Consider the following 17581-nt stretch of genomic DNA (forward strand, 5'->3'; position numbering starts at 1 on the left):
ATCAACGGGGAATCTCTTTTCTATTGGACTACGCCGATGTTCCGAGCCGTTCGTCATCTGTATTGCTACCTTCGCTCTCCTCTTTCGCTACATTTTTTTCCCAAGCGACGCTTATTTGGAACTTTCTGCTCGATGGAAAGGTGATCGGCGTTTGGGATTTTGGAATATTCTGTGGAGAGATTTTTGAGTGAACTCGCTTTCTTGTTAACCCTTTGCACTCGAGAGCCTTTCAGTCGCCATTTGATTTGACCCAAGAAAATTTTAAGATTGAAAATTCGATATGGACCCTTTGCACTCGAAAGTTTCTCACTTGAAATATTCTATAGTTTCTAATTTGATGTAGACGAGATTCTTTAAATTATATTATATATAAATTAGGTAACGAAAGTATTTTCTTGTAATATCTCATGTACTGATGCAGTATACAAAGGTTAATGGTGAATCCCATAATTTATAATTTTGCTGAATCAAATCATCTGGCGACTGGGAGTCGCCTCTCGAGTGCAAAGGGTTAAATTTTATATAATGTGTCAACACATGCAACATCGAAGTGAAATAGTTCTGTTAATTTATGCGAGGTATTTCTTTATGTTAGTTGCAGAAAATATCATTGACATTTTATCAGAAAATAATGAATATTGAGAAAAATATTCTCGAGTGCAAAGGGTTAATTTAGGTTCCTCCTATGTTACATTTCATGGTATTAATGGTATTAATGATCATTATTAATAGTAGAGCATTAGGAAGTTTGGACTCTCCAGGAATTACTGAGTTCAGAAAGCAAAAATTGAGACAATTTGGCTCTCGAGATTATTATGCAATACATTCAGAAGCTATAGAAAAGGGCTATCTGACCTAGAAAATATTAATTAAATATGAAATATTAAAAAATCAACTGAACCGCAGTAGCTTCCGACTCGCATAATTGGCGTGTAACTTGTCCACTGAATACAATCGAGTAATGAGTAATCTTGATAACGGGGACTCTGGTTGAATCAATTATACACTCTCCCCTAGTTATTGTCCGTGTAAGCAGGCACCGAGCAAATGGCCCGGTTCGTCGATGGGAATTATTTTTACCGGGCCGCCGGGAAACAAAGCCGCCCGCGGGCTGCATGCTGACTCTCAAAAAATCGTTTCCACGGCTCGACCCCAGCCTTTTGTTCGGCCGCTGTCGAAGAAGAAATTGCACGGCAGAATGAGAAGAGAAAACTGTTTCGCGTGCGACAGAGAGAAGGGGTGACGACAGAGACAACGGGCCCCATTGTCTTGTCGCTCGGTCGTACGTCTTCCTGCTGTTACGTCACCATTGTTTACCCTAACCCCGACGATTCCTTTTGCCGTAGTTCCACCGTTTTTTATTTCGTCATTCCGATAGCCATTGTGCAATCGATTCGACGCCGGCCTGGGAGCGCGTTCGTCAAAGATGACGATGATTTCTTTCTCCTCCTCCATTTTGAGAGCATTACGTCGCATCGCGGGCGGGAATAATAGTGCGCGCGACAACCGTACAATCGAATGAAACGTTTATATTCCATTTCGAATTTTATTCTATACGAGGAAATTCATCTAATAATTCCTACAAGTGGAATATTTAAACCTTTGCTTTGATAAGACATAGACGACACTATTCGAAACGAACTAATTAGAAAACCTACGTAACTTGAGAAACAAAGCTATTTTATATAAGTATTTCACATATCGATGCATTATACAGAACTTAGTATTATACATAACACTTCCTAATTTTGTTAAATCAAATATTTTACCATTAAAAATATTCATTTCCATGATCACAAATAATTACTCAACATCACTTTCAAAGCTGATTAAACCTTCACGATTCCAACTGAAACATTCAAGAGTTCCACCTTGCCGCGTAGTACACAATGTTCGACAGCTTTCCAAATGAATTTTCAAGCAAAAGACGTTATTACTGTTTACCGTGGAATATTCAGGAGATATTCCGCGAGTGTCCTCGAGCGACGTACGTTTAAGGGATAATGCGCTCCGCGGATCCGCGTTTAAATCACGGTCGCCAATGAGACAGCGCGTACGGGATCACGAGATGCAGTTTCTAAAGGATGCCAAAGGTCAGGTCCGCGGCGTTCAGCGACAAATTGAAAGCGGTCCGCGGCCGAACATGGCAACACACGGGGCCTCGCGGAGAATCACGTTGTACCGGCGAAGAAATATTACCATCGGCGTACGGCGAGCGGCGGGACTAGAAATCGCGGAGGAAAGCGGCGGCCCGTAATTATGACATTCTGGTTGACAATATCGACAGGCCGTTTCATTCGCCGGTGAAATCTTTCGCGCCGCGAACGGAAGCGGTCCGTATCCGCGTGGATCCATATACGGGCCGTTTTTCCAAAGATCGCCGACACTTTCCAGGAACAGACTTTCCTCCGCTGAACGCGAGTTCCCGGAGGGAGAGTTGCGACACGAGGACTGGTTCTCCGATTTTGGCGTCGGAGTACTCAATCGCGGCGAGTACCGAATAAAATCAATCTGATCGATTTATTAGAGGCCGAAAGCGTCCTCAGGAATTTCGAGGTTCCATTGGATTTCGAAGGGAAATCGAAGTTTCGTGTTTGTAGAGAATTTTTGAAGTACGCGAGAGAGAATCGTGAGATTTCATTTGGAAAAACTCATTGATTTTGATAGTAGGAATAATTTGTAGGGATAATTGATAGTATCGGTGTTAATTGCTTTCATCTACTTGTAGATCATAGAGTATAATTGTCACTTGACTATCATAGTTCACAGATTATCATAGTTCACAGATTATCATAGATCATTACATTCATATCTCTCATTCCCTAAGTTTCAATATATTCATAAACTAAATTACAAAGTACTCGAACTTCACGAAATATTGTAATCAATCCAAGTGCATTATTCAATAAATTCATATGCATTGAAAAAGAAACGATTGAAAATTTATAGAAATCACGACTTACTGGTCAGTTCAGTAACGTTCCACGGTTTCCCGAAGATTCCTCGTATCTCCGGTCCCTTATTCGACACTGGGAATCAACATAGCCCCGAGACTGCGATCGGATTGCACAAACGGAGCTTGATATACGGTGGAAACAAGGTTCGCGCCGGGGGTCGGCGTGAACGTAAACAAAATCTCGCGCACAATTGGCCGTCCGTGGATCGGAGTCCGGCCCGTCGACGTGGACGACGTAGAACCGCGCGAAAACTATTAAGAACCTCCGGTCTCGTCGGGCACGCCGAGCGTCCCGACGCCAAGAATAAACCGACGTCGCCTCCCCACCAGCGGAACCACCTTCCGCCGTCCTATAGATTCCCGTTCTTCTTTCACGAAACTCGTTCTCGCAGCGCTAATTATGGCCGCTAACGAGATTTCACGATTCCGTTGGCTCGTACCTCGTGAAAAGTGAAACACGCGCCGGTCAAACGTTCGATAAAACAGGCTCGAGTGGGTCGCGAAATTAATTAGACGCTACAGAGTAAACGGCTGTTAATCAAACTTCCCCGATTCCCGCGATTTTTCCGTTTAATATTCGACGCTCCTCCGCGAAGTTTATCGCTCGCGAGCTGAAAGGGACCGTTTTCTATGAATTCGCGGGGAACTCGGGCGGAACCCGTTTAACGATCGTTTCCGCTTCCGTGTATTCCGCCAAGAACGATGCCAAGATCGATGCCTCTCTTTCAGAGAGGAAAACTGCGCAACTACGTTGCGAACAGAAATGTATTCTCGAAGATGGAAGTTTACCGAAGAAGAATGGAGACTGGAGAATGGAAATCTTCTGGAAATATCGAGGAAAGGTGGTACGCGCTCCGAATATCGTCGAAGTGGTCGAAATTCGAAGAAAAATCTGTTTAATTGCGCAAGTTGTGGCAATTAGGCTGTAAGGTGAAGTGTATTCTCGAAGATAGATATATGCTGATGGAAAATGGAGACTGGAGAATGGAAATCTTCCAAAAATATCGAGGAAAGGCTGGTACGCGCTCCGAATATCGTCGAAGTGATCGAAATTCGAAGAAAAATCTGTTTAATTGTGCAAGTTGTGGCAAATAGGCTGCGAGGAGAAGTGTATTCTCGAAGATAGATATATGCTGATGGCAAATGGAGACTGGAGAATGGAAATCTTCCGAAAATATCGAGAGAAGCTATCAGATAACCGAAAGATCGTCGAACCGATTAGAATTCGACGAAAAATCAGTTTATTTATACAAGTAACCATGACTAGGCAGCGAATGCCTATGTAAATTCATATTTTCAGACACGAATGGACACGAAAAGCCAATCCAGAACCGCACGCTAGCTCGTGCACTTGTTCAAGACCGCGAATTTAGCCTAAGACTGGTTCCAACTTTCTAAAACGGGCCCGAGCATCCCGGGGCCTATTAAACAGTATTACTCTCCAATAACCCGACGTATAAGTACGCCCATTCGGAACAAGCGAGCCGTGTAATTTAATTAAAGACCCGAGCGTATCCATAATAACGCCGGCTCTATTTCTTTCGACCGAACACGGATCACCATTAAAATCGGAGTCGAATTGAATCGCGGCAGCGATATCGATTAAATTACCCCGACCGTTGCGTTCCCGTTCGCGTTTCTCCTCGGTCAATATCGCTTCCCATATTCGACCGTGTAGCTCGCCGATAAATAATCCCGCGGAATTTTTCCACGGCGAAGGGTCGTTCGAGCCTCCGAGTATCTGGAATAAAGACGCCGGTAAAAAATCCGAATGGCATCATTCAGGATGCGAGGAGTTAACTAGTTAGCATCTTAATTGAATCGGTGATCTCCATATCCGTCGGTTCGCCGGTATCTCCTCGATGGGATCCCATGGACAGGGGAGCGGAAAGTGGAAATGAAGGATGGCGGAGATAAAGGGCAAAGGGAGGGGGGCGAGGAAAGCGGAACAGGATTCTAATAATCGCTCGCGGCGCGAAAAACACCGTTCCAAAGAGCCCGCCGCGCCATTTCCGCGCGAGGATCCTTGATTCGAGGGGCGTGCTCTTAATTTCAGATTCCCACCGTCGCCGTGAGGCTCCGGTCCCCGTCCCCCGAGGAACTGATAGACCGAACGCGATAAAAGTTCCGCGAGGATCCTGCAGCTGGAAGACAAATCTCGAGGGGCGCTTAGCACCCTGCGCGGAGAAATAAAAACTGCGAACTACGGCTGCGGACTTCTTGTAACCGAAGCGTTTCCCGGGCAAATAAATAAGACGGACGGCGGAAAGTGCGCTCCGACACGCCGCGGGAAAGTATCATTCATCCGCAATGATCCGGAAAACGAGCTGGGAACTGTCGTTATTCGCTAAGTTCCGCGCCGCTCTCTCGAAAGTTTCGCGATAGGGGTGGAAATAAGGGAAGCAAGGGGGAGTAACGATGGTGGTTTAAAAGTCGACGTTCACCGTGATATTCGACGAGAGTTTGATGGGGCAGAGGCGCGTTAGAGGGATGCGGCGTCTGATCGAGCACCTTTCGATTGAGTATCGTCGACCGAATATCGATGAATACGATAAAAGGCGAGGATCACAGTTGGAGAGAGCGTAGAAAATATTGTATACTCCTAGTCCACCGAGACAGCTATGACATAATGAAAATTCCTCGGACGGTCGAAGTTCGCCAGAAATTTTCATTAAGTGGCGCGCGTCCTGCAATCAATAATCAATGGAACGAGAAAAATGTCTGACTGGAAATTCAGGGAATTTCGGGAGACGCAGGGAACGATCCGAGAACGGGATTCGTTGGACGGGTAGATTTTTCTTTCCATTAAGAGAGCAGGAAGTTTTCACGGCGAGCAGAAGAGCGCGTCGCTCATCGGCTAGTTAAAGCCGATCGCTCGCGTAGCAGGAATGCCGCTCGTAGAATCTTATTCTCCGCTCGCGTGGGCGCGACGTGTGGGTTCGCGTAACGTGTACTGTTTCACTCCTCGAGATTCGTTCCCGAGTTCGTTACACATCCAAGGTACGCCGCGAGACGAATCGGAAGACGATGCTCCGCGGAAACCGTTCCGTAGCCGGCCTTGTCAAAACACCGCTTCGAGTGGCTCATGATTTAAAGATCCACTATCAATATTTCCCCTGGGCGAAAATGGACGACTTAAAAATACGACGGCTCCTTTGGAAGTTAACGTAAACAATAACTTTGCGTTCTTTCAGCGGCGAGTATCGCAAATATTTGGACACCCCGAAAACTAATTTACGCGCGCTTCGATCGGAATGGAAATTAAACAAGGGTTCATTGTTCCGACGGAACCAACGGGGGAATTACGATTGAAAGTTTTTCAACGGCTGCTCGACGTACTAATATTCGAAAAGGCCCATCGCGAGGACCAGCTGAAAAAAAGCCAATCGCGATATTACTTTTCAATCACCCGGCATCCATCAAACCCATCGAAACCACAATTCCCGCATCGCCTGTCGCAAACGAAACTGAAATGAAAAACAGCCATCGAAGCTTGACACGTGTCGATGTCACGAAGGAAACAGGCGTCGCGATGCGCGCGGCGCGGAATGATCCCGCGAGTGACAGCCGCGAGTTCCCTTTTCCTTTTTATCCCGGAAACTCGCGGTCGCCGGAATTGATTTCGATACGGTCACACCCAAGAGGTCATCGCTGGAACCCGCGGTCAATCCCAGTCCAGAGTTCGCCCAACCCATCTTTCATTCGCCCCCGTGTCACACGTGCGCCTATTCTTCGATATTTTTCCACTGAACTCCGCGTTTTAGTCCCATAAACGATTCACGTTAGAATGAACTCTTGTAAATATCTCACTGTACGAGTACTTTAACCCTTAGCACTCCGGAGGCGCCTCTGTCACCAAACGATTTGACGCAACCAAACTGTAAACTCTGATATTTAATATTAAACTCTGTACAATGCACCAATGTACAAATGTTAAAAGAAAATATTTCTCTTCCTCGATGCATGTGAGATTTAATTCAATCTAAGAAAATGTCGTATCTCATTAGAAAATATTGAATATTTCCGGTGAAAAACTTCTGGAGTGCAAAGGGTTGCAAACAAATTTGTAAGAATCCATTTTCACAAATAATCCCCAGCATTCTATAGAAAATACAGTAATCTAAAATCACATCAACCTCGAATTATCACATAAAAATAGAAAACTACCAACGGGTAACTGAATGATCAATTATTAGAACAGAAGGTCGACACATAGTTTCTCTAATATTCAAAAGTTCGATGTATAAATTGGCTTGTTACGATGGCTGTGTTAAACGCTTTAAAAAATCTTTATCGGCGAAGGGATTAACCATGACGGCCAATTAGGGGCAGCAGGAGTTTCAGTGGGAGCTGTCGTTAACGGAACGAATCGAATCGAAGCTCGTTTCTTTTCCCTCGACCCTCGGCGCAGCGGTGACGTAACCTGTTCCCGAATATTCGAAACGGTTCGGTAAACCGAAGGGTGGGAGGGCCGCGTGGGCGTACCGTTCGCTACGTTTCGTTTAACGTAGGTCGGCATTCGGCGCAGGGAAACGCGTGGCTCCGCCGAGGGCCGTGGTGTTACGATTATTGTCGTGGAACTATCGGCGAATCGCTCCATCGAGTTCGTTTAACGATTATTGGACTCGGAACTCGCCGCGTTTATGGCGGATGTGTGCGAGGCTGCTCGGGAGTATCGATGTACGGCACGAAATCGGGCTAATTTCTTCGTAATAATTATTCGAAACGTTTCCTTTATTAATTGGAGGCTTAAATACGGCGGCACTAAATATTTCCTCGACGACCACGCTAGCCGGGGATACAATAAAGTTGACAGGAAGCCTAGAGGATCGGCGTACCGTCTTGTCGCACTCCTCGCTTTCTTGTTAACCCTTTGCACTCGAGAGTCGCCTTTTGATTTGACCCGAGAAAATTGTAAAATTGAAAATTCAATATTAACGCTAAAACTACCGAGCACTTCAATTGACTTTTCAAAATTTCACTGTAGGAACTCCAAGAGTGCGTCTGTTCGGACTGTAATTGATTTACAATTGAATTTGCACAGTGCTAAATGAGTTTCTTTAATAATTTCTCAGAAACATTCGTTACCTTTCTAATAATTGCAGAAAGAAGACATCAGGCATGGGTCATCTGACCCCTCTGGTAGTTTTAGTGTTAAATTTTATATAATGTGTCCACACATGGAACATCGAAGTGAAATAGTTCTGTTAATTTACGCGAGGTATTTCTTTATGTTAAAATATATCATTGACGTTACATGAGAAAATAATGAATATTTACTGAGAAGAATATTTTCGAGTGCAAACGGTTAACTTAGGTTTCTATGTTAGATTTCATAGTATTAACGGTATTAATGATGATTATTAATAGCAGAATATTAGGAAGTTTGGATTCTCCAGGAATTGCTGAGTCCAGAAAGCAAAAATTGAGACAATTTGGTTCTTAGATATTAATCAAAAATGAACTATTAAAAAATCGAAACGTTTCCTTTATTAATTGGAGGCTTAAATACGGCGGCACTAAATATTTCCTCGACGACAACGCTATCCGGGATACAATAAAGTTGACAGGAAACCTAGAGGATCGGCGTACCGTCTTGTTACACGCGGTAAGTAGAAATAGCCTGCCACGTACAGACTGTTGACTCTCTTTCAAAGACAACAATCAAGAACTATGTTTACTAACACACTAAATTTTCATAACACTCCACAATTTCCTAGCTCCACCAGAAAAACAGTAGATTATCCCTGTCAGTAATCAGACCTACGAATGAACTTCCCTCATTAAGCAACTTTCAGCGACGAATGATTAAAAACCCTAATGGATACGAATCACAACAACCTTCCAGCAAATTCCACGGCACGCGCAAACAGAGAATAATTACCTCCATTTATATTCCCAACAAAACACCCTGGAGCACGCGACGGCCGAATTTCCCCTAGCCCGACGCGCGGAATATGCAGCCCCGCCATAAATCTCGCGAAACCACGCGCGTAAACAGTTCGCCGGGCCCTTTAAAGATAACCATCAACCATATAGAGTTGCAGACGGGGTGGGTTCCGATAGGTGAAAATCGAAGCGAGAGAAGGAACGGTTTCTCGGACCTCGCGCACCCATCGACCTTTGATCTATTTCCGGCGGGCGGCGTGTCGCTCGCGATAAACCGCCTCGGCAGGACGCGTTTCCGGCCGCAGCGTTAGTCAGCCGGTTTAAATACGCCCGCGTCGAACCGTTAGATTTTCGTTTTCCACTGGAAACCGTCGGTTCGCCGGTACATCTTCAGCTAAGTTGTATTTTCTGACTGGTTCCCAGCGACAGATCGGGGCTAATTGGCTACCATTAGGACGAGAATTAACGCGAATTAGTCCTCGGACGATGAGTCCCCGTCACTCGGTCCGCCGGTTTCGAGCTATCGGCTGATTAATCGTCGCGACGTCTCGTACTTCGGCGAGCTTTTCGACCGGCGGGCCGGACGAAAAAAGGCGCGCGCAAAAAGGCTGACGGACACCGCGAGGTATCGTTAATCTTCGGGGCGCGCCGTTTTCCAACGGAGCCCAGGATCCATTATCATCGGACACGGACTCGACGTGGAAATCACTGCGCGGACAGGGTGAAATCCGCACGCTTCTCTTTCGGTCGTTTTTAATTCATCACCCAGTTGTATGCGTGTGTCCTGACCGTTACACTTCAAATTTCCACGGTGAAAACGAACGAAGATCGATTCTTTTAGGGACGATAGAAATTGTGTGACATACTCGTAAACAGTGATACTAGAAGTACCGAGGATTTAATACCACTGATGTGTAATCCCTATAAAAATTCTAACAATATTTTCGATTTCTTTAGACATTCATTATAGTATTCAAGTCGATGCTATTTATTTTCAAGATCATTTCGAGTATTCAATGCTTTTAAGATATCAATAATTGTGAAACAAAAGAATCGAAACCATTTCATTATAGTATTCAAGTCAAAGCTATTTGTTTTCAAGATCATTTCGAGAATTCAATGCTTTAGATATTAATAATTGTGTAATCGAAACCAGTTATTTTGACTGGTACGGTAGTTCTAGTGTTAAAGACGTGGGAAAGGAATATTAATTGAGAGAATAGATGAATGAAGTATGCTAAGTTTCATGTGAAAAACTCAGTGTTCTCGATGATCTATTAAAGAACTTCGATATCATCTGAAATTTCCAAAGATGAGTCATTCTATAGAAATGGGATGCACAAATTACCTTCGCGTTGGGAAAAATCATTACTAAGAAGGAAATTATATTGTTCAGTGAATATTAATAAATACATGGGAAATGTATTATTTTCTTGTAATTCAAGAACGGACAGAACTTTCTGTTAGACCTAGTAATTAGAATTGTTTAGGGGATCAACACGAGGATTATCTGGAGAGACTGGAGTCCGAGCGAAGTGCTCATTCCTTCCTGATTCGTCAGAGGCACGTCTTCTGTCACGTCTTCTGTTCCTCGTACGACCTCCCGGGTAACCCGATCTAACGCAACGACGTAGCAATTGCACCAAATTGGACGGTCGCGTTGTAATCTACTCTAATCTAACTTAATCGAGCGCTTCGTTCCGCGCCCGGACTCCCAGAAGCGATTATTAATGGAGAGAGCTTCTTGAAATTCTTCTACCGGCAGGAGGACACACCGAGGGGGGATCGGAGGCGACGGAGGATGGACGAGAGGCCACTGGGAATAATTAATATCGTCGATGAAGAATTGCAGGTGATCCGACGGGAATATAAAATAGCAGCAGCCTGCTACTAGGAACTGTTAATGCTGCTAATCGATACAAGGAGCCCGAGTTATTGACTACTTGTTGCTGTCCGTTTGATTTAATCACTGGACACCGAATATCTAAGAGTGGACACTGGACCACCGCTAGATCTAACTCACCGATACCGAGTCACACGTACGAGTACCAAGCGCCAACTGGTTGGTACCTAGTGATAGACCTGAATGGCAAGTGCTAAGTCACTGATAACGAACGATAATCTTAATTAACAGTTACTAATTGACTGCCTTCGTGCGATACGTTGGAAGAACAGGTGCTAATTGGCTGGTATTGAGAAATACACTCAACTGGTACTAATTTACTGGTATCAATGTACCTGGCTCGCAGGTATTAATTAGTAAATACCCAGGTATCAGTCCGATGAGATGAACGAGTAAACATTGAACCGATGAATGTCTAGGATCAGAATCTCTGTTATCAAGCAGAAAATTGTAAATGAAAGATTGAGGATTAACCCCTTGGCCTATTTCTTTCTCAACTCTGATCTACTTTGTCGATAACTTATTGGAAAAAGAAAAATTCTAAACATATGTTATGCCTATATTTTCTTCGAGTGTAATAGTCGATTACAGAGCAATAATATTTAATATTTAGTTCATTCAATTACAGCTTAATATGACGCTCTATTTGTTTACTCAAGAATATTTGAGAGTCATTGAAATGTTACCTTTAACCCTTTGCACTCGGATGTTTCTTACTAGAAATATTTACCATTCCTTTACGAGGCGAAGACGATGTACTTTGAGACTAATTCGAAATCACCATGACATCGAGGAACAAAGCTGTTTTATTCCAATGTTTCACGTATCGAGGCATTATACAAAGTTTAACATCAAATATCACATTCTACAGTTCTACTGTGTCAAATCAAGTGGTCACTGAGAGTCACCTCTCGAGTGCATAGGGTCAAATGGTACAATTGTGATACTACAATTAAATATAGAGAAAATTGTCAAAAGAGGTAGAGGTTGCAATAAAATAGACTGCTAAGGGTTAACACGTTGAGTGGTACGTTAGTCCCGACTGACAGCGAACTTCTCGTTTGGTCGACATCGGTGCATGAGACTAGCATTTCAAAGGGTTAAATTATCAATGACAATTAAAAAATTTATGTTAAAATTTAGTGTACTCCCGTGGCGTTTTCAGACCGATCGTTTCTTGGTGTTCGCACTTTCGTCTCTCTGGCATTCCCCAGCCCATTATCTTATGTTTATACATTGTATACATATGCATTGCCTGCGCCATTGTCACAGTGCAAACGACAAAAGAAACAGTGAAAAAAAGGAATCATCTGTTGCGCCGTGTCGCGCGGTCCAGTTCAGCGTTCGGCATCGAATGCTCGCGCGCTGCCGCCTAAGCGGAAAGTACAGCAAAATCTGCGCCGCACTCAACGCGTTGAAGACGTAAAACTCTAAATCGAAATCACTCACCGTCATCGCTGATCTCGAGATTCGTGTAGCTGTCCCAGTGCAGGATGGGATCGTGGTGGGCAGAAGTGTGCGGCACGGCGGGCGTAGGCGCCGGTATAGGGCCGTCTTGACGCTTCGCGTCCGTGGCGAAGTATAGAGTCACCACGCTGTCTGGAGGACACCTGGGATCGTCGCAGGCCACGTCCAGCTCCGATCGGGGGAAGGACACCACGTTCTCCGTAATTACGCACGTATGGAACTGCGGGAACAACGAGCGCTGATCTATCGAGATACGCGGTAACGATCGCGTTTTACGTAATCGCGATGCCCCGAGCGGTCCCATGCGCAACGAGACTCGGGAAACAGATAACATCTCGGTAATTACATGCCTCCCGGATTCCGATTGACGTCTCAAAGATTCGAAATGGACGAGGTAATTGCCGGTGTGCCGTGATTCATAAACTGGATCTGGTTGTAATATTTGAAAAGCGTTCAGCAACCTTTCGAGCGACACAAAGTGCTGCTCGAAAGCTTGTGCGCGGGGCGAGCGTGGTCGAAGCTGCCGGCTGAATCGGTCGCCAGTGGGAAACCAGTAACTTTTAGAGGGTCGACGAAGAGTCTAATGTCCGGAATATTTCAAGTCGAGGAAACACGTTCTACGTTCTACCGGCGAGTTACTCTAACGAGTCTACCAACTACATCGAATTCCCTTTAATCAGAGAATCTGGTCGGGGAATCTGAGACGTGAATCTACTCGGGTAACCCTTTGCGGACGGATGTCGTTACTGAGATCGAATTTTCATAGTTGGCACTAAGTAACGAATGATTTAGTTATTCAAACAGCAGGAGATTAGCACGTAGTTTCTTTTTTTTCATTGTTTAAGCAGTTGATACGTAATTCAGCTTCATCTGCTGAAGGTTTCGTGTATTTCGAAGAATCGTCCGCTAAGGGTTAATTGCTGGAGGGATTATCTAGGCCTCACCTGCAGGGAGAACATCACTTCCCGGCTCTGCTTCGAGTACACCCTATGGTAACATTTCACCAGAATGTCTCCGCGCAGCCGGAGACCACCGAGATTAACCGTGAACTCGCGAGCGTTCGTCACCGAGTAAAGGTCCGAGGTGTAGACTGGAGTGAGCCCTTCGTAGACCTTGAGGAACGCTCGACAGCCCGTCGGCTCGAACAGCGGCACACCGAGGACCGTGAGGTGCGTTAGATAAAGAGGTGACTGGCTGATTCTTAAGGAGCCGGAGAGCAGTCCGCTGAAGTATTTTATGTACCTGCGAACAAAACGGGACAGGCAACCATTACGATAAGTCGTCTTCATGGGACGATCGCAGAGAATGCATTGGGAACTAGGTTTCACGTTTCGGAACTTGGGAAAGTGATATTTCTTTTTATTTCAGTTTGCATTGGTTGAGATTGTTAACACTAGGTTCACGGAACGCGTCAAATTGACGCATATTGGATTTTAGAAATATTGTAAATGTGTACGCCGATTTTGATTGGTACGATCACACTGACATGTACCCCAATTACCTACTATCGAATCTCCAGTTTCCACAATCTAAATAAACGAGCATCAATTCTTTTAGGAATAATAGAATGAAGTGTACAATAAATGCCCGTAAACCTAGTGTTAATAGTGTAATTAGAGAGATCAATTAGATGTAATAAAGGTGGTTAGGTATAAGTAGGATTATAATTGGAAAGATTAAAGTTACGATAGAAATGGATTTTTCCTAATGAATATCACAAAACCTTGGAGTTTTATATATTCCACGTAATCGTGCGCACTCGTTGCATCGTACTTTCAAATTTTCCATAGACGCATAAAAATCTGCAGCGTAATTACGGCACGCGATGCCAGCAATTAAGGTTGACACAATATTTCCCAGGAAACGTATAATTTACATTACGCGGGTCAAGGTGGCCCGAGGTTTTTACGATGACCGTTGTCCACTTTCCTCATAAAACGCCACTCCAATGCCGATTCATCGCTCGCTTGCGTCACGCAACTCGCGAGGGAGCAAAAACCGCCAGGCCGAGTCGAGATGGTTTAGCGTTAATTCGTGTCCGACCGCGAACCGTCTTTTTCTACTTCTCACGCGTGCGGCCTTATTCGGGGCCCCGTTGCACCGTGTGAAAATATTAGAAAACCGACGGGAGAGGTTCAACGAATAGGTCAACGCGTGTCTGACCATGGCCAGAATTTTCTACTTCGAGGCGAACCGTATTCGGTAGGCGTAACCCGTGCTGCGAGCGTGCTGTTGAAACGCTGTGAGAGTTTTCATTATGATAACCTCGGATGGAATTTCACGAATGTCTGGCCATGATTGGAAGCGTTTACTTCGATCCTAATAGAACACGAGAACCCATGTACCGCGAGATGTATTAGCAAGGCCACAATTATTTTACACACACTCGTCGACAACCGTGCATCACGAATCCCAGTCCTTTGAGGTCGAAACCAGTTACCCTTAAATTACGAATCACGAGGAATATCAATTCAAAGTTCACCTCCATTCATCTGTCACCTATTTCCCAGAAACGCCCAACCCGAAAAGTTCAATTTCCCTCGCTGTCCGTTCCCCGGCAAGACGCTCCGCTCCCAAATCCCAATTACCGGCATCGCCGGCAATGAAGCCCTCGAAAGTAGAATCTCCCGTCCACGATCAGACAAGCGTGTCTCCGGCGTTCCCGATTAATTCCACGTCTTGTAATACATACGACGAACACGGAAGAGTGGTCCGAGGGAGCCCGACGGAGACAGCGGTCGCGACGAAGAAAGGAACCCGCCGATTATGCGGCATCGTGATCGTCCGCGGCCGTAATTTCGCGGGCTCGGCTCACGAATCCTCGCGTGTCCCCCGTAACGAAGGCAGATAGGATCGTCCTGCCGCTCGGTGACCGATCCGCCGGCGCAAATAAAAAAGGAACTAGGAATAAAAGAGGGTACGGCGGGAAAAGGAGGAAAAAAACCAGTTCCCGGTGGCACCTAAGGTGTGCGCGGCAGGTTATTCTACGCGTCCGCTCGCGGCCGAGTAACTTTCAACCGGGATCCCTTCGTCCGGGGTTCCGATAATGGATTCATACGCTCGCGAGCGGGCAACGCTAACGACATGCTAATGCTCGCCGCTCGTGGAATTAATGGGGAACTCCATCTCTCTCTCTCTCTTTCTCTCCTGGATCAACCGGGACGCAACGAGGAAGAGGATCGGCGTAAAGACGACGTCGAAGAGGACGCCCGAGGGAGAGTCTTCCGCGTATAAGGACAGCGCTCGATGGGGGATCATTACGATCCACGATCCGCGGCGTCAAACGACGAAAACCGAGCATGAAGGGCGCGCTGGGTTAGGCCCTCGACACCGTGTAATACATACCGCGGCGATCGTTCGACGGGAATGGATCGCCGCGGTGGACAGGCTCTCTCTACCTACGGGACTTGTGTTTATGGGGTTATTTCGCCGGGATTTTTTGGCGGTGAGGAACTAGTCGGGGATCATCAGTCTAGATAACTATCGGGTTTAACGGCGGGAATGGGATGGGGGAGTCCTGGTGCTTGTTGGTTGACAGGATGCACGGTTAAGTGGATGGAGTAAGTGCATGGGGAAATGCGCGATTTCTTTGGCTTTTTTGGCTTCGAGAGTGGTCTCGGCGATGGCTGCTCGAGCCAGGGTTTCATGCGACTCGGTAGATCGGGGATTATTTTGAATTTCTGGGGATTTTGAGATTTGAACATTTTTGTGGAATGGGATTTGCGATGTTTTGGGTATCTTTTTGGTTTCATTTTGTTGGGTTATTAGGAATATAGAGTTCTTGTTTTGGTTGATTCGTCGATGAGAGGTAATGATATTGGTGGAACGAAGGAGCGAAGCGATTAATTAATTACGGAACCTTTTTCGGAGTTTATATAAGGCCAAGGTTACGGGCTGGCTTTCAATATCCTGATTGCCATGCGATGATCGCGGCGGAAGGAAAGGTGGCCTTGAACTGTCAATTACAGTCGTCTAGACAGTATTAGGATCGGTGTCCCGTTGGCTGAATAATCGAATACAAGTTAAGGCGATGTCGCTCGGCGTAGACAAAATAATCGATGCAACGATGACACGTGATACTAAACTTGACGGTTGACTGAATGGACAGCCAAGGCTAGAATTGCACGGGCCTCGTTCATACGATCCATTCTGTCCGTGAGAATCGTTACACAATCTCGCGATAGAGGTAATGATAGCGTACGCTATTTCCGCAACTGAAGTTCCTCGTTTCGAGAGCTCCAACTAATGAATTCAGCGAATATGGTAGCGCATACTGCGAGCCGCGATCCTGTTCATTTAAACCAATCTTTCTCTGATTAGACGTTCGTTCCGTACCATGCAATTATATCAAATAGATTCAAAAATCATCGAAGAAAAAGCAAGTCGATAGCTCCGAACAAATCAAATGCCTCCAATCTTTAAACATAATTATCAAACGTCCTCTTAATATGGAAAACATCCTCGATGCAGTACATAATTGAATAAAACATTTCATTCCAACTTTCTTTTCTTATTCTCTCCAAACAACTCAGCGGAATCGCTTAAAGTCCCGAATCGAACGACAAACCAACGAACCCATGAATTACAGCGACCAAATACAGGTACGAAACCATAAATATCCGGGCCAGCGGCTGCCCGAACTGTGTCACGCTCGCTAATTATGACATAACAGTTTACGTAACGCGGGGGAACAGTAAGACCATCCGAGCGGTCAGGTTTACGGTCAAACGATCGGCGACGGGCTCGTTGCCTTTAAAATAGGGACTCGGGCATATCGTGTTAATAACCATCCGGCGATACTCGTCACGATAGAGCCACGCCCGTGGATACTTTCCGCTGCCAGTATCTGGCCGGCTCGCGACTAATAGGCGATAAAGTGAATTTTATCTCGGTAAACGTCGACAGCTCGGTAACGTCATGCTTTCTCGAGTCATTACCTTCGATGCGACGGAACCTGCAGGGAACCGATCTTGTCGTCGAGGAATCTCCTCATGGCGAACCTGTCCAGTGCCTGGTCACGTCCGCCGCAGATGCTGCTGTAGTTCATGTACGCGGACACTGCCACACCCAATCGCTCTTTGCTCCCCCTGCGTCAGAGAACGTTCGTGTTTCGCGTTTATTCGACGCTCCGTGGATCCGAGCACTCTCCCGTTTAGACGATCCGTAGTTTCTCGATCGAGCAACACTTACCTGGCGTGCAGAACGACCACGCGATTCGGCGCACCGTTCAACCAGGAGTCCAGCTCCTTGCACAGGGCGCATAGTCGTTCCAAACTGGGCGCCAACCCCTGCGGCCAGCCCGCTTCTCTGGTGTTCGGCTCGCCTGGCCGACCGGGCGACGAGAGGTTGAATATCTGAATGATAAA

The 17581-nt window shown here is 45.7% G+C and overlaps 1 protein-coding gene across 23 annotated transcripts in view; it reads right to left on the minus strand.

The window, feature by feature from the left end:
* The window catches only part of by (focal adhesion protein tensin), a 194647-nt gene that overhangs the window by 35829 nt on the left and 141237 nt on the right, over positions 1-17581 (minus strand). For all 23 annotated transcript variants that reach the window (XR_013000064.1, XM_031971929.2, XM_031971926.2 and 20 more), the window contains 4 exons: positions 17406-17569; positions 17153-17302; positions 13160-13457; positions 12198-12435 (listed from right to left, as the gene is read on the minus strand). Coding sequence is in view for 22 of the 23 variants with exons in the window: in XM_031971929.2 (XP_031827789.2) it covers positions 12198-12435; positions 13160-13457; positions 17153-17302; positions 17406-17569 (850 nt within the window). In the remaining variant the exon portion in view is untranslated. The remainder of the gene's footprint in view (positions 1-12197; positions 12436-13159; positions 13458-17152; positions 17303-17405; positions 17570-17581) is intronic.

This window comes from Nomia melanderi, chromosome 1, assembly GCF_051020985.1.
Source record: "Nomia melanderi isolate GNS246 chromosome 1, iyNomMela1, whole genome shotgun sequence".
Lineage (NCBI taxonomy): Eukaryota > Metazoa > Arthropoda > Insecta > Hymenoptera > Halictidae > Nomia > Nomia melanderi.